At 46.9% G+C, this 27,891-nt stretch overlaps 1 protein-coding gene across 3 annotated transcripts; it reads right to left on the bottom strand.

Annotated features, from left to right (window-relative positions):
• Positions 1–42: 42 nt before the first annotated feature.
• On the bottom strand, positions 43–27,891 carry VWA2 (von Willebrand factor A domain containing 2). 3 transcript variants are annotated; one of them, XM_064464208.1, is made up of 14 exons: positions 27,810–27,891; positions 21,200–21,258; positions 20,496–20,570; positions 18,376–18,509; positions 15,973–16,082; positions 11,012–11,206; positions 10,503–10,633; positions 9,694–9,826; positions 7,937–7,992; positions 6,953–7,060; positions 5,557–6,138; positions 4,669–5,220; positions 1,385–1,507; positions 43–650 (listed from the first exon to the last, which is right to left on the bottom strand). In XM_064464208.1, the coding sequence occupies exons 2-14, from the start codon at positions 21,246–21,248 to the stop codon at positions 517–519; spliced, it is 2,382 nt and encodes a 793-aa protein (XP_064320278.1). In that variant the 5' UTR covers positions 21,249–21,258; positions 27,810–27,891; the 3' UTR covers positions 43–516. The 3 variants fall into 3 exon arrangements, with proteins under 3 accessions (XP_064320278.1, XP_064320279.1, XP_064320280.1); XM_064464209.1 differs by lacking the exon at positions 27,810–27,891 and adding an exon at positions 21,079–21,118; XM_064464210.1 differs by lacking the exons at positions 18,376–18,509; positions 21,200–21,258; positions 27,810–27,891 and having other exon boundaries at positions 44–650; positions 20,496–20,572.

Raw genomic sequence — 27,891 nt, 5'->3', positions numbered from 1 at the left:
TTAGAACACTCCAGATAAATTCAGAGAAGAAAGCGGCATGGACAACTTATAAAACAGAATGAGGCTTATAATGAATTCTCCTTCCTCTTCCTCATACTTGGCTTCCTGCCTGTACCAAGCCATTCAGTCCAGTACCTGGCTGCCAGTGCATAATCTACGTTGTCCCCCTTCAGCAGGACCTCGAGAATTGCTTAGATTTCTCCATATTTTCAGAGTACCTCAAAGGCCTCTCAAGAAGTCTGTTTTAAAAAAAAACAACACACAGCACTAGAATCTGGATGAGGAAATGCAAAATGACAATAATAAATACTTAAACACAAATATTTACTTAAATTGAAAAAGAAGGAGAGCAATGGGAAGCCCAGTTTGTGCAATGCAGAAACTGGAACAGCCTCAGCACGGTCCCCGCGCTGGAGGAACTCATTCACTGCCAAGGACAGGGGTGGCTTGCTGGATCATGCCGGCGAGTGGCAGCAAGGGGTCCCAGTCAGAACTGGAGTGCTCAGCACATCTGTTTCAGTGTCTCTGATCCATGTGCTCTTTGGTGTGCCATGGAGCTCTGGAGAAGTGCTGCAAACCACTTGAACCCCGCTGCACGTGGGAGTGTGGAGGAAGGACCAGAGATCTCAGAGAATCGCCCCGGAGAACTCCTGTTGTAGAACAAAAACACAGATGTGGGATAAGGGCTTTAGGACTGAGGGATAAGTTCTTGCTCAGTCCATTACAACCCAGTGAGCACCCACTTGGCCTTAGCTGACAGATGTTAGAAGCCATGGGGTGGAAGCCACAACCCCTGGGCTCAGGTAGAGTGGGGGGGAAAAATCCCTTAATTGAGAACTTCTCACTATGGGCACAGGACCACCTCTAGGGAGCTGGAGGCTGACCACCTCCTGGCCATTGCTCACCTGCTGAAGAGGAGGAAGGCAATGGGGAGGCTTTTGCACTGTGGAAAGCACTGAAAGCAATAGAGGGTCACACTCCAATAGAGACAGCTCCCTCCCATTAAAAGGGAGCCAGAGCTCTCCACCCTGGGAGTAAAGCAGGGTTTGTTTCTTCCAGCAGAGCAGAGGAAGAAGAGGAACAGAACAGAGTGGAAGAAGATTAACAAAGTTATTAGGCCTTCTTGGGGTCCCCTCACAGTCAACTCGCCTAGTGAATGTGTAAAACAGGGCACAGCTGATTAAGACAAGCCCTTGCTCCCCTCAGCAGCCCAAACCTCTCCACTATCCATGCAGCAGAGGCCATGTCAGCACCAACCCAGCCACCAAACAGCTGTTCAAGAGTTAGAGCCACACCTCTGCCCACAGGGGAGGTGGAGACTCAGTTCAGAGGGGCTGGGCAGAAGGGGTGGCATGTGCTGCGGCTGCCATCTGCCGATCCTTACTTCTCTCACAGTGGGGTCCTTCCCAGCCGTGGCATTCGCACCGGTAGCTCCCAGGCCCAAGGATGCATACGCCCTGGTTCATGCACGGGTTGGGTTTGCACAGGTTCACGGGACTTTTTGCTTCTGCAACAAACACAAGCAGAACAGAAGGCTCATGCACATCTACAGAGTATTAACAGCTAGTACCCACGTCCATCAGGAATGCTGCAAAAACAACAGCAACTATATATCCCAGACATCAGAAAGTGTCATCTAGGGCTAATGGGATGGGAAAACCACATTACTATGGCAGAGGGTGCAAGCTCATAACCCTGTCTTGGCACAGAGGACAAGCTCCTCTGTGTTTAACCTAGAGAAAAGGAAGAACAGCTTTTCTAAATGTTCTGATCTGGAGACTAATATTCCTAATAAGCTTAAGAGAGTGATGTCACATTAGGCTGAATGTCAAAGAAAAGCAAAATGGAGCATCTTCAGAGCTGTGCACTGAACACTAAACCCCCCGGATCCAGACACTGCCAATGCAGAACAAGACACATGCCCTGATCCTAGCTGTTTACAACCACATTTCACCCTGGAGAGGACCTGAGTTTACACCAGAGAGGAGCAAGGACAAGAAGTCAGCTGAGAAGCAGGCATGGCACAAATGGAAAACACCACAAGAAAAACTTATGGGCTTTTTTGTAGGAAGTTTGAGAGAAAAGCCTGCAACCATCTCCCAAGTTATTAGTCCTGTTCTTGTGAAGCAAATGACAGCTTTCCCAACCCTCTTAACACAGCAGAGCCCAGCTGTTAGCAGGGCTGGCACCGTTCCACGCTGCCTTGCTGTGAATATGTTAGGTTAAGTAGCAGCATCCCAGAGGAATTTGCTTCCAGTCTGCTGGCAACTCCATTGCAGCGTTGGTGAGGGTGTGAAATTCCTCTGCTGAACAACTGCATTATGTAGAGCCTGAACCTCCCGGCCTTGCCTTTTGTTCTGTGGTAGAAAAAGCACACAAACAGAGCAGGAAAAGGGGGAGAAGGAAAGAATATAAATTCTATTGTTACCCATCAGGATGGTTACTACAGCTTACTACATGTTGTACTCATTCTCATACATCAAGTTTGCACATCAACTCTCAACCTGCACCTAAGATAGACAAAATTATCTTGGAAATTCACTTTTTTGACAGCGAAATCCTAGATCTGAGACCTCACTCTTTAGTGCCTGTTGATTTTATATGAAGCCAAGTTGGGTTCAACAACATGAGACATCCCACGTGGGGTCCTGTCTGACAGCGTATCCCCAGGAACAGGCACTTTTGCTGTCATCGTAGGGTGATAGAGCCACTGGCAACGAAAGCTGGAGGGACCTCTTGGACCCACTACTCATCTTCCAGGTGCTGGCTGCTCCCCAGAGAGCTTTTCAATGGTGCTCTGCTCCACATATGCTGTGTGCCGCTCCACGCGCCTACCACTTCTCTCTGCAGCTGCCCCACAGCATAACCTCATGGTCCCTGTTCGGGGTAATCATGTTATTCCACCCAGAGACCATTTCTGCAAACTCAACGCTTCTGTTAACATAGTATCATCTTAAATAAGCTTCTTGCACTTCAGGGATTATACCCGTTGACAATCCAAAGAGTCTGTATTTCTTTTAATCAGATTCATATATATTTAATGCTTGGGACCTTTTCCCCTACAGCCTGGACCATTTTTTTCTGGTCTCTTTTCAGCTAAGCCTCAGAATAAATGCAATATTTCAGGTGTTCAGAGGCAGGGTCTGTTTTTCACATATTTCTATCATGAGTCATAATTTTTTTAAAGTCCTTTCACAGACAATGGTTCTGTTATTGAGTCTTGGGCTTGGAGTAGAATACTGAATGAAAGGCTTATGTTTACATCGCCCTTGGTCCCAGCCTATCTAGTACAAACAGTGATCACCTGCACATGAAAAGAAAGTAGCAATTCAGTCTCAGGAAATTATATGTTATTACCCTGACTCATTGAACCTTGCCGTCTTTTCCCCTTCGTCTGCGGTGTAGTAGTTAATTTCATGGTACAGTAGATTGTTTTTATAACAACACAGCTGAAAATATCACTGCAATAGGAGCACATTGAAAAGCTCTGGGTAGAAACCATCGGCAGAGCCTGCCAGCAGACCGGCTCCTCACCCCAAAGACACAACACTGTAGCTCTTTCCAACCCTGAAGGAGCAATGGGCATGCCCAGAGATGAAAAGGACCTTTGATTGTGCTGAAGCTCAACATGCTGCTTCTTTTGATCTTACAAACAGGTTAAAACATAACAAAAGTAAATAGCTAGATGTTAAACTGGGACTATTTTGAATGAGAAACAAGGCATGACATTTTAATTAGAAGCACTTTCACCACCACTAATGTCTGCAAACCAGGGCTGCTATCCTTTCTGAAAAGCTGATTTCCATCAAACACAGGCACTCACACTCAGCACACAAGTGTTTCAAACTTGGTATCAGAGACAATTTTTTTTCCAGCTGGGGACTTGTCATCAGGACTCGGCATTTTGAAGAAAATGCCTTTCCCCCCTCACCTCTACACAAAATGAGCTTTTACGTGAGTATTTGAAAATTCTTCCCTCTTGAACACTTTGCAAGTAAAATTAATCACAAGCTGTCTGAAGGCCTCAGTTTAACAGGCTTCAAAATGGACAGATTCTGAATTTAGGTTTAAATTCAGTGCAGCACAAACAAAATCTTGACAGCCTACGCAATAACTTCATAATGGGACACTAAGGAGGAACAGGAGTGATGGGGTTTCAGACCCACCACTTCACAAACACCTGGGAACAAACCTGTTGAACAAGACAGTAGAGACCTCACTCAGGTACCAACACTGTTGGCTGCAGAAACGTGTCCCCTTAAGCTCCCCCTACAACACTGCAGGGGTTACAGTAAGGCACAGCAAATTCTACAGGTTTAAAGAAACATCAGAAAATGAGCAAACTTTGTTTTCTTTCTGGGAAGGGAGAACCTAGACCCCGAAGGGCTGGAAAGAGCCAGTCACACAGAGCCCACTCTCACCCACTGGACTGAATCTTATGAAAAATTTTTCCTATTCCTATAGAAATACTTTGGACAATTGCCATATATCTATGCCACAGTTTCCCCATCTGTAAAATGCAAAGGATAATATCAAGCTCATTCTGTAAAGCATCAAAAAACCTACGATAACAATGGCTACAGAAAAAAGTCCCTGCTACGCCTGTTTTACAAAGTTTACCACCAGCTGGTGGCACCAGCATGAAGAGCAAGGATGGGAAGTTCTCACCTTCACAGATTCTTTCGATGATAAGGTCTTGGTAATGCTGCAGGCCTTCATAGGAGGAGATGTGGACCAGGTAGTTAGGAGACCCAGCAACCCTCAGCAGCGTGTCCCTCTGTGCGTCCCCAATGACAACCACAAACACCAAGATGCCGTTGTCCCTCAGCTGCTGAGCCGGGGCAGCTGCATCCTCCACGCCACCTCCATTGGTGAGCACCACCACTGCCTTGTTAACACCAGGTCTGGCTCCTTTCTGCACTGTCATCACGTCACCATAAATATGGAGCAAGGCGCTGCCAGCAGAGGCCGAGTCCCCAAGGAAAGGCACCTGGTTGATGGCTTGGAGGACAGCTGAATTGCTTGTGTGGGTGTCCAAAGCGAACACAGTGTGAGCTTTGCTGCCATAGACCACAAGGGCAATTTGGGTGACGTCCCGATTGATGCTGAAGTGCAAAAAGCTGCTCCTGACAAAGTCCCTCAGCCGCAGAAAATTCTCCAGGCCAACTCCAGCCGAGGCATCCACCGCAAACACCAAATCAAGAGACTGCGCCTGGCAGCCTGGATAAAAGAGTGCAAACATGGTGTTTTTCAGGGTATATATGTACTCCTTTCTGACCAAAAATAAAGGGGCGGGGGGGTGTGTGTGTATAAATGGTGGGCAAAATTCACCACTGCTGATCACTGACTGCAAAAGGTGATCTATGGCCCTTTGACACCAATAAACAGATACCCATCACAGAAATCAGTGATGGAAGTTTAGTCCCTGGATCTGTGACTGACGCAAACAAAACAAGGACACTCAGCCTTCTGTCCTTCCCTCCTCCCCAGTGGAGTTCAGAAGACCTCCTCATGGTTTGACAAACTCATCCCACAATGCCCATATCACAGTCTTACCTTCAGGATTGCCCACACTACAGATTCTTCTCTGCAGCTCTGGGATCCTGTTGAACAGGTCCTGGGGGTCCGAGTAGACAATAGTCTGCTTTGGATTGCCAGTCACCTTGGTCAGCTCTGCTCTCACAAAGCTGCTACCTACACCAATCAAGAAGATATCTCGGTCTCTTGCGTACTTAGCAGCTTCTGCCACTGGATCCTGAGACTTGGAGTCAGTAAGCAAGACAACCACGCGTGGGAGGTCATCCTGTACATCTGCAAAGACTGGAATGCTCCTAAAACCATGCTGTGCAATGTACTGCAGGGCTCTGCCTGTCAGGGTTCCGCCGCCACTGAAATTCAAAGCATCAATGCTCTTCATGAGACTGAATGCATCCTTGTGTTGGCCCACTCCAATAGGTATCCTGACATGGTTATCGTACTGGGCCACCCCCACATTCATTGGTGAGTCCTGGCCCACCACTGCGTGGAGGAACCTCTTGAGGAATGCTTTGTAGCGCAAGAACCCTTCCAGCGTGACCCCTGCTGAGCTGTCCATCAGGAAGAGGACATCGACGCTGCACTCGAGGCTCAGCTTTGGTGCTGAAAAGGGAAACAGCAATTTGTCATATGCAGGGCAAAAAGACAAGCATGCCAGGCACCTCAGCTGGGGCCTGCTGCTAGCCCTGTGGTGTGGAGAAGAGACATTAGTAAGCTAAATGGTTTGCCAGACATGGCATGAGCTGGAGGACAACTGTGCCAGGAGTGCACTTTATTTTGGTTGGATGCCACATAAGCCTTTAGACAGGAAATATTTATGGGAGTCTGGGGGGATTCCTTGACTTTTGGGTATGGTAAACATCAAATTAGAAATGATAACTCCACTCTCTTTGCACTCTGGGGAAAACCTTCTGAGCTTCAGTATAACATGGAGAAAGGAGAGAGTCCGAGCACCAGACCCTCATCTGTAACACCCTGAGACACTTTAAAGTGCCTTGATTCCAGGGGAAGTAAGTACAAAGCATTTTCTGAAGATCAGGACCTTCCTGGGTTTCTTACACTGAACACCCCAAATCAGGAGTCCCTCCCATGCCCATGTGTGCGGGACATACGTGTCTCTCCCAGTTTCTCTGTTCTTCTGCTCACATGGCACCTGCATCTAGAAACAAAGGCAGCCACACCAGGGTGAGACTCTCAGTATTGGTGCTCTCACTACCCACAAGGTTTCTGAGCAGCAAGACCCAGTGACCGCACCTGACACAGTCATAACCAGCATGAGAAAAAAATCAGTCTGTCTCCCAGAGAAAAGCCCAAAGGCTGCAGCCCAACCCCAGTTGTTCCTATGGCCGTGCAATGGGCACTGCAAAGGCAGGACACAGCTGAGAAGGAAGAAGAGAGAACCCAGGTTCGCACCTACCGCAATGGATGTCTCCTCCGTACCCCACCGGGCAGAGGCAGTGGTATTTGTCCAGTCCCTCTGGGACACACGTGCCCCCATTCTGGCATGGCTGGTTGTCACAAGGGTCTAAACGGGACCAGGGAAGGGAAAGAGAGGGAGTCAGCAGGGAGCCTGCCCCTTCCCATCCTGTGCCAGTGTGAGCATCGCCGTTACTGGAAAAGGGGTCAAAGCTTCGTCTGTCTTGCTGCAGAGTTTGAACAAACGCAGGACCACGCGCACACTCACTTACCTCCATGAGAGTTTTGTTTTGGGGTAGCTCTTCAACAGGCAGTGAAGAGAGCAAGCTAGACTGTGACCTCACTTCACGTGCTTTGGAATAACACGGATGAAGTTATCTTCATGTAAACACAGAATTGCTAAAGGCCATACAGCCCTTCCGGGTTTATATGAGCAACGAAGGGATCAGAGTCCGGCCTGCTGCTTGGACAATGTTGTACTGACAAAGAAAATAAAGCCACTGTCGTCTGAACACGCAAAAGGATGGGTTAAGGGCAGAACTCAAGGACCATAGCTATTTCCACAGTCACAAAAATAGGCTGGCAATCAGCAAGTGTCAGGTTCCCCGCTAAACTGATGATGTTCATGGAACCAAGTGAATGAGTGGAGGCATCTCCCTGCATACTCCCCTAGCTGGAGAGCAGTGACTCTCCGCAGGCATTGGGAAGCAGTGCACCTCTGCCCCAGGAACACAAGCAGATGAGGATTAACTGGCTCCTCAGGTGAAAGGAGAAATGACGGGGAGAAATTTTAATCAAAAAGAACTCCGGTCATAAATACCCATGAGATAAAAAAAGGGGACATAATATCAACTTCTTGCTAAGGATCACAATCTCTCACTCAGAACAAAATTTTTAGAAGTGAGAGTAAAACGTCATCTTTTCATTCTTTCGTTATTTCCTTTCATGCTTTGTAAAGAAATTTTTGAAAAAGGCTAAGTCCTACCTGGACATACAGTTCGGAAGCATCTGGATGGGTGTTTTATCAAGACTCTCTTCCATCTGAAACAGGAAGAATAAAACTGATAATGAATTTAAAGACTGACAAGGTTGACCTTACTGTGTTTTAATGGAACAAGTTTTCCTTTGAAAATGCAATTTTTAAAAACAAGTGTTTCAAAAGAAAATGTCCATTCTGAGTGAGGTGGCAAAAAGAAAAAACAATTTCATCAAATCTACTCTTTTGGTTTTGAATTCTACTTCAATGTTTTATATTTAAAGATTATGGTTGTATTTTTAAAGCTTAAAATTATTTTTTTTAGTTGCTACAGAAGAGATGTTAAACTTTTTGCTCTAAATTGGAATGAAAAGAAAATTTTACAGTAGTGAGAATTTTTTATTGAATATTAATTCTAGCATTTAACTTATCCAGCTGTAACAACTAGTGGACAAGCAAGGTTTAGACTGGGAAGAACTCCTCAGCCCTCAGCTGTGCCTCACAGTGGGATATTTCAACTTCCTCTATAATTCCCCTGCCCTAAGGTGATAGGAAAAAAAACCCACCCTAGAGCAGGAGTGTATATTTGCCACATGTAAGGCAGCAGCTAATCTTAGTTCCTGACAACAAGATGATTTCTGCTTTAAACTTTCATTCCTGTTAATTAGTTTGCTATTTCTCTAATATCATGCCATAATCTTTCAGTGCTCTGTGTTAGGGCTGCTCAAACTCACAGCAATCGTGGCCAAAACCGTCACTTTTGGGATGCTGTAAGCAAGCCATGAGCTGCTCTGCTTTCCCACGTTGGCTCCAAGGTACAAGTATCTGGAAATGCTTGCAGCCATTAGGACATTACAAACTGTCCATACAAACAACCCCCAGTATTTCTATGTAGAAGGCTATCAATGCACAGCCCAGATCTGGGGTGATTTTCAAACATTAATCTGACTGCCTGGTATTAAAACAAACACATGAAGCACCTCTTCAAAGGAAAAACAACCCCCCCTACCAATTTCTGTACAATACCACTTTCACTCAGCTCTTTTTATCAGCAAAGAAAGCATGAAGCTGCCTTTACCTTTCACAGCTCATTTTTAAAGCATTTATCCTGCTGTACTGACTGCAGCGACAATATTATTTGAGGGACCTAAAATGGTTTATTGGTTTTCAGCTCCAGTCTCCTCTCCCCGGGCAAGAGGACATTTCCCTCATGCAGCTCACTGCCATCGACCTGACAAATGCAGCTCTTTGTGCGCATCCCAGTTTTGGCACTGCTACACTATGACTGGGGAAAGTCCTTCCCAGGCTTCCCAGTTCAGCCAAGCAAAGAAAAAGGGACGTCTCTGAAAGGATGAAAGCTTGAGGGACAAAACCAGAACTAGCACCAACACAGGGAGCCAGACCTAGAAACCCTCTGCAGCACAGAGTCGGTATGGAGATGTAAACTTCAAAGCCTCTCGGTTCAACAGGTAGGAAACTAATCCCAATTCCATTTATAATATTTATGGTGTTCTTGGGCTAATCATCATCTGCTTCTTTGTCTCAGCTCTTCCTCTCATCCTTTGCTTCTCAGATCAGCCAATAGGCAGAGCAGGGAGAGCCTCTCTACAGGACCATGGTCTCATGGTCTAGAGACCATGTTTGCATCAGTCTTCTGAGGGGTCTACATCCCAGTGAAGAGTCAAGGCCAGATAAAAGCCTCATTACTGTATCTCTCATCTTCTCTCAGCCCTGCTCACTTTTAGACATGTGGGTGTCCAACTCACCTATAGAAAGGGCAGAGTGATGCACGCACTGTGTTTGGCTGCTTTGAGCCTTTCCAACACACATAGTTTCCAGCCAGCTCTTTCACAGTCTCCATGGTCCTGCGTTCACAAGGGTGGGATTCAACTTTGCAGCCTGTAGCAAAGAACAAACACAAACGAGGATCAATTGCCTAAAAATACGAAGTCTGTGTGGGAGTGGAGCACCATTTTGAAATGGGTTACTCTTCCTGATCTACCTGCCAACAGCAGACCAGACAGTGCTTCAAAGAGCCTCTGTGAGACCCCAGAAGAGAAATTTTCTGTCAACAAGCTCACCAGCCTACCTGACTTTCTGGAGTACTCACTATTCAGCCTCCTTTGCTTTGCGATAAAACTTGCATTGCTGAGTTCAGGGTTTAATGACAACTTTTCAGCCTCTCTGGTGCCTGTCACATACTTGACAGTCTAGTTGTGTCTTTTCTCTCTCTTGCAAGCCCCTGGTGGCCTCCCCTTAACACACAGCCATGTCCATTAGAAGATTTAACACAATTGTGTTTAACCCTTTATGCCCCATGACATGAGCAAGGACCAATATTCCCATTTCAGAGGTGAACCGAGACACAAAGATTTAGGATCCTGCAGCTTGCAAGTATTTGGAGAGGTAGCTACCAAGCACACTGTCTAGTTTGGGCACCAGAAGCAGGTTACCTTGAAGTGCAACACCTGCTAATTCCCCTGTAGGCCTTCTGACACTGCCTCATCTTTCTCACTCAGTGACATGGTCCAAGCTCAAAGCACGGGCATGAAGGAGAAGCCAGGACAGGGGTTACCTGGAGCAGCGGTGCTGCAGACAGAGCCAGTGAGGGTGCTGTACAGGCCGTTGGCAGCGTCGTCGGCATCTCCAGCAAAGAGCACGTGCTGCTCAGCGGGCTCACTAGCCAGCACGTGCAGCTCCTCCCACCTGCCAAGCAAGGTGGGGTTCAACCACTTGTGTAACAAGACCCTTAGTCATCCCCAAAGAACTGGGTAGCAAAGCAAACCCTGTGCAGCAAATAGCTAATGCAGAACCATGACCCCTTCAAACACTTTTCAAGATCCTGGTGTGTTTAGTCTCAGGCAGTAGTGTAGCTCTACTCAGTGGAAGAGCTTTCTTCACCAAGTCTGATCCTCCTTCTACCCCAGCCAACAAATTATTGTTTCCTCCATGCCTGTGTTACCCCACAAATTCCCCTTTTGTCTTTCCAAAACTCATATCTAGCACAAGACCATCCCTTACTTGCAAGGACTTGTCATTTGGCTAGCTGGACCTCCATTTCCAACTCTGTGGAAAGTTTCCTACCTTGGAAACTTGATTCCCACTGCAAAAACTGTGATGTGTCTCTCCTTCAGCTGCATTGCAGGCATTATGGTGCTGCCCTGGGACTTTCCATCCGAAATGATGATCAGGACTTCAGGGACACTAGAGTTTCTACCACCAGGGAAGCCCTTGTGGAGAATGTACTTCAGAGCCCGACCTGTCTCTGTGCTCCCGCCTCTAGAAAGAAGGGAGATAAAAATCGAAAGAACAGAAATCAAAGCTCTTCTCCCAGTATTGAATTTACCACTTGATTTCCATATTTCCACCCTCTGGTAGTGGGGAACTTAGCATATTTCTGCCTGTTGCCACAGAACACTCCCATAGAGATGTTTAATCCTGCCATTCTTGTCACCTTCCTACACATAGGTCCCATCTGCCCACCCTTACCTCCCTCCTCTCCCACCCAGAGTAGTCTTCAGAAGACTTAACACACAGCAGAGCATTCCTGCAGTCGGAGGAAGAACCAGAGCTCTCCGATATTTGATTTTCATTGCCAGCTTTGACAATTGTCTCAACTGCTTCTGTTTTTCCACCTGAAAATTGCAGTCAATTCTTTCAAAAGTTGTGTGGAAAAGCTGTTTTACAACATATTCCTCTCACATTCCAGTCAGAAATGCAGTACAAGTGGGCAAAATGAACAAAGACCAGCTTCTCAAAGTGTTTTCCTTTCTCTTGATGCACAAACGTGCTACAAATTCTTGTCACATATCCTCCCTTTCCCTCCGCTGGACCTTCTGCCGTTCTTGGGCGAAGAGCTAAGGCAGGGAGCTAAGCGTCCCAGCTTGTAACTGAGAGGCTGCAGTCCAGCAGTGTGCAGTGAGTCCTTGCCTTTTTCTCTCTGGTTGATCTGCAGGCTAATTTGATTTTCTACAAAAAGTAATTTGTCCATCCTGTAGTAAAGCTCCTGAAAAATACAAATGCTGAAAGCTTCCTAGCGTATCCCTGGGGACTTGGGAGGACTGAACACAAGGCACACTTTTTTTAGAGCTTCACCAGTACCTTTTACACTAGGAAAGCAAACACTAAGAAGAGCCACCTGATGCTCCAGTTGTCTAAACCCATGCTAAACTCAATTAAAAGCAATACCCTCAGCTGCTAGGTTGCTTGCCAGCAGTGCTGGTATGATAGGGAAGGTACACCATGCACTGACGTTCACACAGCTGTACCCCTCACTTCTCATTTTGGAGACAGAAGCCAGCTACCTCAATATTTTGACAGCCCTGGAGAAGGAAACATTTCTGTGGAAGACAGCGATTAGTTGAATACTCAGCAATCCCCCCAGTAGCAAAGTACAAAATCCACACAAAGACTTGGATGCCAAAGGGGGCACATCCCAGTGGTGACATAAATCAGCAGGTAAAATAGGCTGCCACTAAGCTTTAGGGAATGGCAGGCATCAAGCCTTGCAGCTGCGCAATAACTCCCAAGGAAAAGCAAACTTGAGTGCAGTTTTAGTAGAAAATAAGCTACAGATTTCCAGAGAACATTTCTGATCTTCAATCGAAGATGCTTTAGAAATCCTGAGACTCATCTTTTGTGAAATTATTAAAGAATGAGTTTTGCCGACTGCTGGATGTCTCCTTAACCCAAGAGCCTGACTGCCCTGCTGAGCCCATAGATACTGGAGGTGTCTGTCTGAGAGGTACGCTGCACATCAGTGCAAAGCCCGGGGAGGGAAAAGAGGGGTCGCTCTGGCACCCAAGAGAAGAGCTGCTTGCAGCAGACCCGCAGGCTTATGGTCAGTGTCTGCACAGCACTAGGGTCTCTTTGGTTATGGCATACTGGCTGTGGACTGGGAAGCAGCCCCTCACTGCAGAAGGTGCTGAAAATAAAGCAGAAGGGAATAAAAAAGGGGAGTGCTACTTATACAGAGGTCTAGGAGGGGAAAAACAAGGTGTGGTTGTTTTTATGGCCTACACATTTACTCTAGTTGTTATTTCTTGCTAGTGAGCTCTGTGGGGCAGGGACTGTCCTCCTATGCTTTCAAGATTTAACTTTAAATGACTGTTAGAGATGTCATCAAAATTATATATAAAATGCTATATGAAATGCTATCTGTGTCAGGCTGATGCAGGAATGATTACATTGTGAGCCAAACACTGAAGTTTTATTTAAGTGAAAGCCATGGGTAACATAACAGAGAACTTGGAGAGGAGACAGGACATGGCCTCACCCATCTTGCAGGGTGAGGTTTGGTGGATGGTGCAGCTGGTCCCCAAGGTGGCTGGGTGAAATCAGCCCCAGCTGCCCCAACTCCCTGTCTACTTCCCACGCTCAGAGACAAGGGCTACCCAGGCACACCAGCCCCTGCTGCTGGCCACCTGATGCGACCAACTCAAGCTGCCCATCACCCATCTACGCTCCCCACCCAGTCATCACCAGGCTAAGACTTTGATACAACAGAACACGTTGGGCAAAAAAAGCCTTTCGTCCCCTGTAAAAACTGAGGGCAACCTGCACTGCAAGTTGTTTAGCTATTGTGGCCAGCTTTGATCCCTGCCTACAACACATTATCTCTTTTTGTTGTTGGAGGGCTAAGCATTTGCTTATCTCAAAGGGGTAAATCTTGCATGGACATGAGTCTCCCTCTTCCTTTCTCGGTAGTTCTCCATCTGCACAAAGTGAGAGGTCTGTAATGCACCATCTCTGACTGGACTTTTGATACCAGAGAGCCCAGCTCACTGGGAACATGCTCCAGACCTGTTGAGAATTTAAACCACTAGATCGGAAGAGACATCTCCAGCTGTCTTCTAACTCTGTCCAAGAAGTTATGCTATAAATCACTTCCTATGATCACCTTTTAAGACTGCTTTTATTGCCATCCAGAGCAACCAAGGGGAACCAAACCACAAGACATACCCCTTTCCTGGAGGCATCATGTTCTCCTTGACACAAACACACCCCACTTGCTTTCTGAACATCCCTCCTGTGTTTTACCACCTGACCTGCTTGTTCTAGAAAAACATTTGATCATGCCCAAGTTCATTCTTTTCTGTCTACTCTCTGATTTTCACAGAAACTTCTTAATTCAGTACCTGCCAAGCCCTTTCACTTTGAATTTCTTTCTTTAGGTACTTCCTCCCCTGCACTCCACCATTTCAAAGCATACTCAATGACCATGTGTTCATAGCATGTTCAAATTTGCCTTTTACTGACCAGATGTCAGTAGCTGTCAGATGCTTCATTGAAAAGTGCTGTGCATGAGGGAAAATGTATTGTGCATAGTCAGGCTGATGTCTCAGTCTTGATGGACTCAGTAAGCTGTGCCCATGCGAGCCCTGAGAATAAGAAGAAGTTAATAGAGAGTCTCTGCACCAAAGCTCATTAAATTTTGTTCCTATTGATTTGCGTTTGGCGTTTCATTGGTTTTTGACACAGCAGGTGTGTGTTTAAGGCATTACTCCAATACAGATTTTCTGAAGCTAAAGGAGACGTCAACTTTATCTGCTGCCTTTCCTCAAGAACAGCACTATGAAGGTTTCTCTCCTGTAACGAGCCATGGACTTGTATGAAAGAAATTTGTAAGAAATTTAGCTTTGGAGATCACCACCAAGTTTGGTTGAAATTATCCAATGCTATTTGGACGAGATTCACAGAGAGAGACTATCAGTATCTGAATAAGTCACAAAAGCTTCACTTGAGTCTGGTGCTGCCTCCTTCCAAATGCTCTCAGCTCCACACCCAGAGCACAGGGCTGAAGTCAGAAAACCCCTCATGGCCAAAGGCTCACCAGAAACACATCAAGGAGCCTCTGAACTGAGATGTCAAACACCCTGTTTTTTCGGAAGCCAAGTGGAATCTATCCATAACTTTATCTACTTTGAAATGTCAGCTTTCCATTTAAACTACATGAAACAGCATAGCACAAGGTCATTATTTCTGTTCAATCTGTCAGCATCCATGTGTTGTCATCAAGGAATTTCAGTGCCAGACACCAAACACTGCTTCACTTTCTCTGCTCTCACCGACTTTTAAGCAACAGCCAAAGAGGAGGAGTGTAACTTTATTTTCTGGTAAGTTTTGCCAGTAACCTTACATGAGAGGTTCTCTTGATTTGATAAACTTATCAAAAGCAATACAACAAAACCCAGACAAGTGATCTTGCTTGAAAAAGTCAACAGTGACCACATTTGCTTGTAATATGCACATCATGCAGAGAGCAGTAGACATCTACGAGAAATGTTGAGCTAACCTTCAGCCCTAATGCAGATCAGCTAAAGAAAGAGCAGACACCCACAGGCCATACCAATACCTCATCTATCATAAAAACAAGTGTTATTTTGGGATGGCTGTCAGGTCCCTTGTAGATCCAAATGTATTTCTCCGAGATTAGAAGTCTGGATTTTGAGAGGATCTAAGGAGAATGTTTCTTTGGGCTTCTGGCTCTATTTCCTGAGGTCGTGGGAAGATAACCAAGCCTTAATATTCAGGAAGAAGAAAGGTTTCCACCTGAAAACCTGACCCCCTTGAATTCAGCAGACACACATGTGCAGCTGTCTAGGGACCAGCAATTCATCACTACTTTATGGGATGAAGGAAACCATAACCACCAAAAAATGAAGATGCACACTGTCCTGCCTCTGCTCAGCCCTGCATGAGAGCCACACTTGCTTTTCCCTAGAAGGCTGTAACCCACTGCCTGGCACAAACGGTCAGAAAAACCTGCCAGGAAGGTCATGGGAAACTCTCCCCTATTTACCACATTACAGTGGACACTGAAAACTTTCTCCCCTATCAGCTTTCACTGACAAAGACAGAGCAGGTTGCACACGTTTAGCGGACTGTGCATTGTGGACCACAGGCAGTGTTCATCCATCCCCCTCCCTGGGGCCATCACGTTGGTGTGTGCACAGCAGAGGCAGAGATATCTGGACCTCTAAAAACTCTCAGTCCAGAGATCATTCATAGCCCAGAAAGAGAGAAGAGTTGTAAAATAAGCTGACCTGAACACAATCCTCTTGATTCTCTCTTTCACTTCTTGCTTGGTTAGATATGAATCCAGTGGGAATTCAAGGTGGGGACTTGAGCTAAACTGTATCATTCCCACACGGACCTAAAAGAAAAGGTTAAAGATTATGAAAGGTGCCTGTGAGAGTTTTACACTTTTGATCAATTTACAGATTTGGCAGCACTATATTGTATCGAGAAAAACACTATTTTGCATGTTGAGCCACTGGCAACCTAAATGAACTTCAAAAAAGAGAAAACAAACATCAACTACAGCATTGCCTATGCAGACTGTAAATAAGGCAAAAAAGTTCATCTGCAAACAACGGGAGCTTCCGCTGCAGTTACAGGCAGCTCAAGATCTATATTTATCCATTCAGAGCAGCTAGTAGCCTCAAGGACAGTAAGTTTATTAATAACACCTTTTATACCAAGCCATTTATACACTGTGCAGGCAATCTTTCCATTACTAAAAGCATCTCCCTCTGGCATTAAGCACAATAGGCAGCACAAACCAATTATTTTTCCGGTACTTTCTTTAAAACTGTTTTCTACAGTTGAAAATGCCTAAAAATGCAAACACACTAAATTGTCTGTATTGGACAATACACCCAGAATATTTCACTGAAGACTTACAAGAAGTTTTATGGAATGTGACAACTTTGAAGGTGAAAAGACTACCGATTTTCAGTCCAGTCTATGTAACGATTAAGAGAAAGAGTAGGGCAAGGATGGTATTTAAAAAAAAACACACCAAATCTGCAAATATTATACGTTCAAATTCTTTTGCCTAAGCCTACAATGCAGTTGGTTCCTAGATGCAAGTCTCTACTTCCAGTCAATCTAGCCTGAGCCATGAAAAGGGAACGCCCATGTAACCTGAGTCACCTAGCATCTCTCGAAGCCTGGCAGAAGCACTGTGACTCCCTACCATCATTGCCCAGGCTGTGGAAAGCTTCCTGTGCTGTGTGGCTGTAAGCTGAGGTCTGAAGCACGAAAGATTCCTTAGATGAGAAAATGATGTAGCAGACTGGTGATTTCAGCTTCCAACCAACCCTGGAACAGGGGCAGAGCAGCAGCTTTCGATTTTAGGACCTGGAGCAGTGGTGGTAGTTGGTCTGGAGGAGGTTTTTAGGTACAAGTCTAAGCATCCCTGGCATGGGAACTGAGCAAACAAAAGACCTGTCCCTGCTCCTCTCTACCAGACCTCTCTGGAGAAACGGACATGAACCAGGGGTCCTCAAAGCCGCAGCAGGCCCAGACCCACTCTGTCCTGCCTCAAGTTCCTTTTCCTGCTACACAGAGACCTCATGTCCCTGCCACATCGTTCCCAAAGACCTGACATTTATTTGGAAAGGCTCTGGCAGGGAATGAAGTACAGAGACCATCCCAGCCCACCGCAAGACTCCTGACTAGGAATAGTGTGATGCGGGACTGGATGCATAGCTGGAATTGCAGCTGGGTCTGGCTTGAAATCCCCTCAGACAAACCCTGAGACATGTCGTTCAGGCCCAGAGGTGCCTCAAGGATGGCTCCAGGGAGCAGGTAGGACCTGATGGAGCCCAGACTGTAGCAGTGCAGCTCCCATCACTCCTTTCAGACACACAGCACCCAAAATTAGACTTTGGTTTGAGCCAAGGTCTGAAATAGGAATGGACAAGAAAGAACTTGGCATAGCCACATCTGTCTGTTTATTTTAGCGTGTTTTATACTGGGTATCTGTAAATACCAGCTACTTGACTGTAGCTGGCAGTCCCAGCCGGCCAGTCCTCTGCTCTTCTCCCCTGAGCACCAGCACTAGAGTCCACTGCACCACTAGCAGGTCGGGAGTGCAATGACATCTTAGAGACCTATGGCAGCATACAGATACCCAAATGCCTCTGTATGCAGGTGGTGCCTCGCAATGAACTCCTTCCCTTTGGCTCTTTTGGCTTATTTTGGAATAAAGACCTTCTACAAGAAGCAGGGCAAGCAGACAGAAAGGCAACCGACTACCCAGAAAATAATTCTGCAACTTTGCAGGGAAAAACAACAAAAAGATCCAACCATTTTAAATTATGAGCATCCAACCAAAATAAAAATCAGTAAAAAACCCACAAATTATAATCTTTAGCCTAAAAGTTTATAGGATAGAATATTATATATATTCTATTCTATATATATATATGTTCTATTATGTCTTTTCTCAAGACCAAATGGAACTGCTTAAAATCTGTGAAGAATCAAGAAGTATCCTCCAACCCCGCTGCTTCACAAAACTCCATTGTATCTTTCTGAATAAATACTCTGGCCCCATGGTAGCTGCTAGGTTGAATGTCACAATTTCAGTCAGCACATTATCACTTTTCCACAAATTGCCAACCTGCTTGAAACTAAAATGAGACATTCCTGACACTCACCCTGTCTGGATGGATGTCCAAGGCATCACAGAGCTTGCCTACAAAGAGCTTAGACCTTTCAAAGCTTCCTTTGCCAATGCTGTAGGAGCCATCCAAGAGGAAAAGGACATCTAATGAAGCCGAGCACTGCATCACTAGGAGAAAAAGATATACACTGTGAAACTGCACTTTATCAGCCTCACTTTCTGGAAGCAGACAGCCAACAGCAGAAAGCCCAGACAAACAGACTTGCCAAGGACAGACTGGGGCAGCCCGGTGTTCACAACCCAAAGCCTGCATCCGCTCCTGCTCTGGCCTGCAGCATCGCCAGTTCAGCCCTCACAGTCTGCAAGACTTTCACCTTCGATTTCAGGTCTAGGAGAGAGAGCTGCTCTCCTGGTGAGGACGCGGAGGGGTGAGGTGCCCAGCGGGACCAGCCACCTCTCCCAGCCCAAGGCTGGATCCAAATCCAGAAGGCGTTTGCAAAGCGTATGGAGTCCCACGGAGCCAGATGTGTTTCATCTGCAGCACATTTTTCGAAACACATTCTTATTTTTCTCAACACAAACTCTCCGAACAGCTCCAAGGCACTGACAGAAACACGTTTCACAAAAATCTTCCTTTTATCCCATCTTCAGAGATGTGCCCTTGTATCACCCCTGCCTGCATGAACATGACAGCTCCCAAGTACAAGTTCCTGAGGTGCTTATGCTGCAGTGGAAGCCCATAATTTCACTGACAAAAAATTAAAAAACAAACAAACAAAAACACCAAAAAAACAACCAGGCAGTCTGCAGACTGTGAAGAGACATTTTTTCAAAGCATTTACATGGAAATTTTAAAGTCACCTCTGCAGCATTTACCAGAACCAACTTCAAGGGAAACTGACTCCAGAAGCTCAATACAGGGAGTAAGCACACCAACTCTGTAAGAGCCCTTTTGGCCCACGCCAAATTCTGTGTCCTCATTATTATCATCATCTTTCTATTATCACTCATCACTTTTTTTCCAAATAATTCCTGCTAGCAAAAACCTGAATTTATAATAAGGTTTTCTAATACCAGATTATGAGGGATTGGAAGTTGCAAAGCATTCCCTTCTGGATCACTGGTTCTTCTAACAGGGCAACCAGCCTTGCCCTGGAGCACTGCGTTGGGGATGAGCTAGAGCACGGCCTCCTTGCCAGCGCCGTCCCGGCTTGTCGGCCTCGCCCTCCCAACCAATCTGAATGTGGAGACGCAACAACCCGGGTGCTCGCCTGCAGTCACTGACCACTGCCGCCTGCCCAAGCACGCACAGCGAGAACTGCTGCGCCCCCGTCCCAGTACGGGCTTGGTATGGAGAAACGGTCTCCAGGTTGCTCCAGAGTTCAGCGGAAGAAGGAGCGGGGATCTCCGTATTCAATGCTGCACAGCTGCAGCAATGCAGAGACTCGTAAGCATGATGTCTGCAGCCACCAAGAGCGATGTGCACTCTTGGTGATGTGCATCAGGGAGAAATGTCCAAATACAGCACATCAGGATGGAAAGCCTGAGCTGAACACATGGTGCTATGGAGTAGGCTGGAAGGCATGCCTGGCATAGGAAAAATATGTAATTTATCACTTGACAGACAGACAATAGAAATTAATGGCTAGTGGGAGAATGCATGACAGAGTTTATAAGTAACCAACTGCTGTACATCGAGGGAGCTGTAGGTGAACACGGTCTGCCAGCCAGCCAGAGCCCAGCCTTCCCTACTCACAGCATTGTGGCTGGTGCTGGCTTTACAGCCTGAACAAATCAGCCACATGAGAGGCCTGATCATGAATCAATTAAACATGGCTCCTTAACTCAGGATTGCTTGAAACAGGCTGTGAAGGAACTATCAGAAACACCACCCAGGTTGGCAAATAGCCAATCTGGGAAAACCAAAGCAGGCTGGCATCCCAGAAGAGCTAACACCAATGAGGGGAAAAGCTGGGCTAGGGCAGAAGCAGCGACCATGCTGCACTTGCTGGGGACTTTATGGACTGAATGGGGTCCAATAAATTTAAAAAACAAGCAAACAAAATAAACAAAAACAAAAAAAAAACACCTCAAGAAAAACAAAGGAATAAGGAATTCAGAAAATAGAAGACTTGCTTTGAAAAACAAACTCACACTGGCCAGCAGCTGAGATCTTGCCAATCATCTCCTCATCAGCATATATTTCTTGTATACCTAACACCAGGAAAACTGTGGGATCAAACAGATAATCACCTATCAACACTAGAAATTGCCTTTTAAAAAAAACCCAAACATGCAGTCCACTGGTTTGCTGTATAGATTTCACTTGCAAAAATTAATTTGGTGACAGCACAGCAGTGTGTCTATGGGAGTAAATTCCTTCTAGCAGAGCATGAAAATGCCAAGGACCTGACTCCAGCACACAGGAGGACAGTCCCTCTGCTCACCACATGCAGGATGCAGCGTGAGAACAAGAGCTAAGCCAGGTTTAGGCTCGTGAGATTACAGTCATAAGCACTGGAGACACCAAATAATTACACTGGAGAAACCTATGAACTTTTAATATAATAGTAACATCAACTTTTCCCATATCAAAGAGACTCCACATAGAAATCAGTCACATGCGTTTGAATTCTCAGAAAAGCTGTTTCTCCAGGTATTATTTTCTCCCCTTCTGTGTGACACTTTCAAATTGAAAATTTCCCCTTCTGTGTGAAATTATGTTTCAGAGGTTTACCTGCAAACCTCCTGGAGAGGCACTGCTTTGGCTCTTCTTCCTGGGAAGGAAGAACTCGAGCTGGAGATGGGAAGCATCCCAGACAGAAACCACTGATGCAAAATGACAACTTTATACATACCTTGGGGAAGCAGGAAAAGGCAAATAGACTCAAACAACAAGAGGCTCATAGTGACAAATCTGAAAGAAAAAAAAAAAAAAAAAGAGAGGAATATTAATCCAATTCCTAAAGCTGGCTTCTCTGCCTGCAGTTAATCATCTCCTTGTTGGTTGTCTCATGTGATGAGTTCAGAAACATTTGGTCTGAGGGAAAAAAGCAACTCCTACCCTGGGGAGAAGGGTGGGACATGGAAAAACGTGAAAACAAGGGAGAAGAAAGTCTCCCTGCATACTCATTTCCCTTCCTATCAGATCTGGAGAAAGACTTCGCAGGGGAGGCAGGGACTTCCCAGCCTCCCCTCCTCTCCTTCCCTCCATGGCCACCCAGCCCGCTACTCTCCTGCCTCCTTTTCTCCCTCTTCACTGCACCTCCCTCTCAAAGCCGAGTCCCCCAGGGCCCCCCGCTGCCCCCCGGGAGCCAGTGGAGAGCTGAACACAGCTCCTCCAAGGGTTCACCAAGCACAGGGCAGAGCCACGTCCCTCAGACCCTCCATCGCCTGGGGCTCTGGCTGAGACGTCCCTGCAGTGGAGCAGGGCAGAGGAGTCCTGTCCTGCGGGGCCTGCCATGGCCAGCACCGCTGCCCATCCTCATCACAGGTCTTCAACAACACTCAACCACAGGCTCTTTCATGCCTTACATTTTCCAAGGACTGGCTTTCTGGGGAGATGTTTTCTGCGTATAAGTGTCCAGCAAAGTCAATTTTCTGCTCATTTTTCCTTAGAAATCAGAAAGGCTGCCATCACATTGTAGGAGGACTTCAGTGACACTTTCAGGCATGCCCAGATTTAGACCATGCATGTCTGGTAGAGGCCCTGGCTTTCTGTTTAAGTCACGTATATTTATTTTTCCTCCAGATTAAAAGAACTGGATGCACTCACTAGAGCAAATTTGACCAGATTCAGGCTGGGTCTCTGCCTCTCTCTTTGCCAAAACAGATTTTCATCACACAGTTAAAGACAAATAAGTGCATTTCTTGCTAATCAGTTCTATTAACCTATTGTTTTACCAAGCAAATAGAGCAGGCTTTTTCTCAGGAAAGGCTTTTCTCTGCAGCAAATGGTATATTTAATAAGCAGCCGAGAAGAACTGATACTTGTTAGTGAAATCGCCAAAACAGGCCCGTTCCCATCACACCAGGTGCCAATTCTTTGAAAGCGTAACCTGGCAAACCTTATGTGTCAGAGCAGCAGGGGTCACGAAGTGGCTTCCCGGGGTGCCCCACGGGGCCCCCGTGCTGCCCGTCCCAGTCCAACCTTCCACTGCCATTACCCTCACACCTCTCTGTACACCAGCTCCTGCACATTTAGTCAGAGGAAGGAGCCAAGCAGTGGCTCCTCTCTCTGTCTTATTGTTTGACCTTGGATTTAATGTTCAGTGCTGGTGTCTCGCTTCCTCAGTTTCCCCGAGTTTTGAAATCATGTGTCAGCTCCCCTACGTTTCCATAGGTGGGAAGACCTGCCTGTAGGTACCCCCAGGAGTTCAGAGGCATGTAAAACTTTAAATCCCAGGACTTTAACCCCCAAGCTTTAAGCAACAGAAACTTCTCCTCTGGGCAGGCTCTTCTCTTCAGAAGAGTGGGTGAGACACCTGAAGCAATGGGCTTGTCTTGTACCAGAGCATCAGTCTCTGACCCTTCCCTCTGCCAGGGCATCCTCTAGCATCCATCCTAGACATATTTGGTCAGAGCAAGGGCCACTTAAACCCATGCAGCTGCCTGCACCTTACACCCCTCACATCAGACAAGGCAAGATACCTGTAGCAGGCCATGCTCAGTTACCTGCATGGGTCCACAATGGAGAGGGGATTAAGTGTCAAAGGGACACCATAACGCTGTGTCTTGCAGTTCTTTACCCAGTACCAGGTGCTTTACGAGCATCACCCTTCAACACATCCTCCCAACACCCCCAGCAGACTGCCACCACCAAATTAACAGATCCCAAGCTTGCTTAAGTAAAACATAACTTCATCAAGGAAGCCCTTGTGTTGGGCAGTAGCTTCAAGCCCTGGCACGTGCCACAGAGGTAAGGTCATCCTTTTGCCATGCCCCAAGGACATTCTTTCCAGGATCTAATTTCAGAGCACCATAACACCTAGAGGAGGACAAGCCTCTGCTTGCAACCAGATGTGGCAGGTGTGGAAGGATTTCAAGTTGTTTTCCTACAAAACATTGACAGGTTGAGATGTTTCTACAACTGTGTCTTATCTTGGGCTTAAATCAACTAATTTACAGGATGAATTTTTTGCCTCTGAGCAGCAGGAATTGAAACAAAGCTTCATCATCACCCTCTGCTCATCAGCATTAGTCCAGGATTAGCAGCAGTTCCGGAACTTCAGACAGCATCTTTGCTGGGGGATGGGTTGGTGAGTGAAGGACCTTTTAATTTTATCCTCCTGGCCATTAAGAAAGGGAACCTCAAAAACATCTGCATTAGTACCAAGTCAAGAAACAATTTATTTTTTTTTAAATCACACCCAGTCAAAATTCCTATTTTTTTGTACCCAGATTCTCACCTGGCCAGATAAATATGACAGCTTATGCAAAGCTAAGTAAGAATGTAACCACGCGTACCTTATTTGGAGGAGTGACACAGGACAGGGGAGAAAGAGGTAGAGGGGGGAAAAGCTCTTCTTGACAAGTGTCTTCCCAACACGCCTTTCACCATCTGCAAAGTATCTGAGACTTCTTGTTCCTACTAATGACACAGAACCAAACTGTGACCTGAAAACACAGTGAACCCAACGCCACCGGCCGCCATGGCCACCTGGATGTGGAACCAAGTCCAACAGCACAGCTGCACCTACAATCGGGCAAGCGCCCGGCTGAGAAGGGATCCAAAAAATACCGTGTCTCTGCAAGAAAGGGAAAAAGCTTGCAGCTGATGCCATGTACCTTACTGAACTTGCCTGGCATGGAACACCACCGTGAGACACCATCCTGTGTATAACCATATAAACACACCCCATTTCTACAGACTGAACCATAACAGTTAATATAATTTACACTACTTTGGGGCAAGTGTTACTCTTGCACTGGGACAAGTAGAAGATACTTTAAAGTACCAGTCAGCTGCTTTAATTAATTACTAGCTCTTCTCATCACAGAGACCTGCCTTGCAACAAAAGGCACCTCCAGCTCATTTTTAAAACTGTCCCACTTTTATTTACTAGTAGGAGAGAAAGCAGAAAATATTATGCTGCATATTCATTAAAGCATATTCTTAGCCAGCCAAGCGACCCCCTGTCTGCGGTCACCTCTGTGGCTCCCTTCAGCGCTGGACGTGGCACCGCCTTGCTGAGAGGAGCGCACTGCTAGGGGCTCGTCTGACATTTAAGTGTAGGGAGGGAAGAGAAGAGGCCAGTTTTGCTGGTCCCTCTTTCAGTCTCCCTCAGCCTGTTTTCCATAAGTAAATTTTACTTATCTCTGCTTGCCCAGGTTTGGAGGCAGTGGGCCGTCTCTGTTGGGAGCTCCGGGTGTCCCCTCTGCTGGGCAATGGCACTGCCCTGGCTGGGGGCACCTACCAGTGGGAGGAGGAAGGCGATGTGGAAACGTTTAACTTCTGCTTAAACATCACAAATTTCAGTCTAAAACTTTTGACAACTTTTTCTCCAAGTAATAAACAAGATTAGATTTCCATAAGGTATTCTACAAAACCAGCTTCTTTACTCAAACCCCCTCGTTCTGCAGCAAGGAGCAGTTTTGACAGGCTCTTTTCCCCCTTGCAGTAAGGGCTCCTGCACATAAAGATACCTTGATCTTGCAGCACTGCTCACATGGGGCACTGTCAAAATCAACACACTGCAGATCAGGTCCTGTATGACCCACAAGTTTTGGAATAAAAGACACTTTTCTGACCTAAGAGCTTGTGCTAAACTTACTGTGTAGTTTGTTCCGACAGAAGCGCTCATGCTACAGACTTTGCCTGTGGCTAAAGCAACAGGAAGGTTTCCGCGAATGCCTCATCCTTTTTCATCCTTTGCTGGATGCCACATGCAGGACCACCCAAGGGAGCCAGAGCCTGCCTCAGCATCGCGAGCACTCAGCGCTAGCTCACAGCAGCAGACAGCTAGTGCGGATGCTGGAAAGAAATGCTCTGTGGAGTGGCTGAGAAAAGGGGTACAGCAACCTGTAGGAACTTGGTGTCTTAGGGCAAACCAATGGCAGCATAAGGAAATAAATACACAAATGCTATAATTATATTGAGGTTATGAAAGAATGCAGATAACTTGGTCACACACCCTACTGGGAACTACTAATTCAAGGCTATAGGCTCCAATGCAATTACGGTAATTGTCCCCTATCACCTCCTGCCCGAGCTGTGCAAATCCAGGAAGGCTACAGCTGGGTGCCTGGCTTGAGGCCGAACCTGCACCGCCTCGTACCAGCCAGAAACATCCACACCTGAGATCAATCAACTACCGATCTACCTGTACCATGAGCACGTGTAAATGGTTCCCAAAGAATGAGGTGGGAGAGGGCCACACTCCCTACAGCAGGCAGCTTTCTTGTTTGTATCAGCAAGAAGATATCTCTCCGGTTTATTCCTTAGAAGTACCACCATGCCACATGGATGCTTTTGTCCAAAAGCTTCCCAGAGGGACAGGAAGGCCTTAGGTTTGTCACCTCATCTCACAAGACAAAAAACCTGTTATTTCACTTGGTGGTACCGGTGTCCCGAGAGCCTCCCCTGCACGGGTTCCCAGCAGTGCTAGAAGGGGTGCTTGCCTTTTGCAGCAGAAGCAAACCACTGGCTAAAGAGCATTAACCTGGCTGCTAAGGAAGCCAGGCCTCAAAGCATAGGCACCTGCTGGCTGGCCTAGAAGGACAAGCCTCATCACATCACAAGCAGGAATAAGGACTTAAAGATTGCTACACCTTTCTCCTGAGGAAACAAAATTCTAGTCTGTCCTTCCGCAAACACCCGACTGCAGAAAAGGAGGAACTCTACCTTTCCAAGCCAGTTGGTTGAAGTGATTACATACAGCAGAGGCTGGAGGGAGAGAGGAAAAATCCTTGACATCTCTTGTGTTCATTTTAGCTCTCAGAACATGAGTCTGTCTGTGCTCATTTCAGCATGCATGATGCCAAGATGTTCCTGATCATCTCACACCCAGCCCTTTTTACAAAACTAACCCCATTTCACACCTTATCCTCCTGCTGCATCTCTGTGAGCCCCAGGGGCAAGCCACAGCCTGGGAATTTTCTCCATGGCACCACTCCTGCAGACACACGCAAGCTGTTGCCTGCATGCATTTTCAGGGCAAAGGTCTGTGGGTCCTTCCTAAAGGAGCTTTAGAAAGTGGGAATATTCCACTTTTTTTTTTTTTTTTTCCTGCAGACCTGGGGTAGGGGAAAAAAAGATTATTTTTTTTTAAGTCATTCCATCTACTTTTTCTTCTTACACTCTTCACAGAAGACCCAGGCATCTTCAGGATCATGCACTGAAGATGATGTGGTTAACTACCCCAGCATGCAGCACACAAGCCGTGGGTCAGCACACACGCTGCCTTTCCTGCACAGCCCTCTCTGAAGAAAGTGGGAAAATGTAGTTACATGGGGGTCTTATCTCCTGGTGATGCCTCATCTTCACTGCACAAAATAAACAAAATGGGAGGCAAACGAGCAGAAGCCCCCATGAAATAATTTTCACAATTTCCAGGTCACGTTTTAACATCTGTTGACATTTCCCCAGCTAACCTGGAAGCAGGGTCCTGCTGCCTCCCTGTTTTCTTTCCACTCCAGGTCACTGGGGAAGGCAGGTGCGTTGGAAACCAAGATACAGAGAGACAAAGTGACTTGCTCACAGGTGCATGAATTTGTAGCCCACCTGGGAACCAGACAGGGAGTCCTCCTCTAGCCATTAGACCACATCAGGGAAAGTCCCCATCATGTGCCCTCAAAGACAAGGTCTACTCTAGTTTCTTAAATGAACTACAAGTGTCTGGGCATATTACAGAGATCTTTCAATGTCCTTCAGTTCTTCCTTGATCAGGACTTGATCAAGTTGTCTTTGTGTCTTCTGCAGAAAGCTTTTCACTAAGGACACGAGACACAATCTGTCTGAAAGCCTGCCCTGGCAAGTTCAGCACTTTCCCCTGGCTGCACCCCAAAATTGCCAGAAACAAGTCAATTAAAGCATTACAGCATGGGCTAGGTCTGGTTTCCTGGGTGGGGGGATTTGGTGTTATTTTAATAACCCAGCTCCCTTAGAAGAGGAGCAAAGCTTATGCTCTCAGGGTCACCGTGCAGCCGGACCAAAGGGAACACACAGAGGCTGGGGCTCGACATGTCCCCGTTGCCAGGGCTTCGCTGACCTGGGACGGGATCTCGGCTGAGCCATGGGGCTTTTGGGTGCCTTCTACCGTCGCCTCCCCGGCTCCTGCCTGGCACACGGGCTTTGAGCCGCCGGCGCAGCATCGAAGCGGCGCCCGGCCGCCCCCCGGCACCCCTGGCAAGGGCCAGCGAGGCTCCACCGCCGCCGGGGCCGGCCCGACGCCACCCCCGAGGGCCGCCCGCCGGGGCCGGCCCGGCTGCTGGGGCTGAGACCCCCCGACCCGCCCCGGCAAGACTCACCCAGCCGCGATCGCCCCTCGACCCTCCGGGCTCCCGCACCCCGCCGCCGGCTGGGAGGGGGCGGCGGCCGGGGGAGGAGGAG

This window comes from Phalacrocorax carbo, chromosome 12 (genome assembly GCF_963921805.1).
Source record: "Phalacrocorax carbo chromosome 12, bPhaCar2.1, whole genome shotgun sequence".
Lineage (NCBI taxonomy): Eukaryota > Metazoa > Chordata > Aves > Suliformes > Phalacrocoracidae > Phalacrocorax > Phalacrocorax carbo.
The sequence above is the reverse complement of the archived record's forward strand: the minus strand, read 5'-3'. Positions and strand labels throughout refer to the sequence as shown.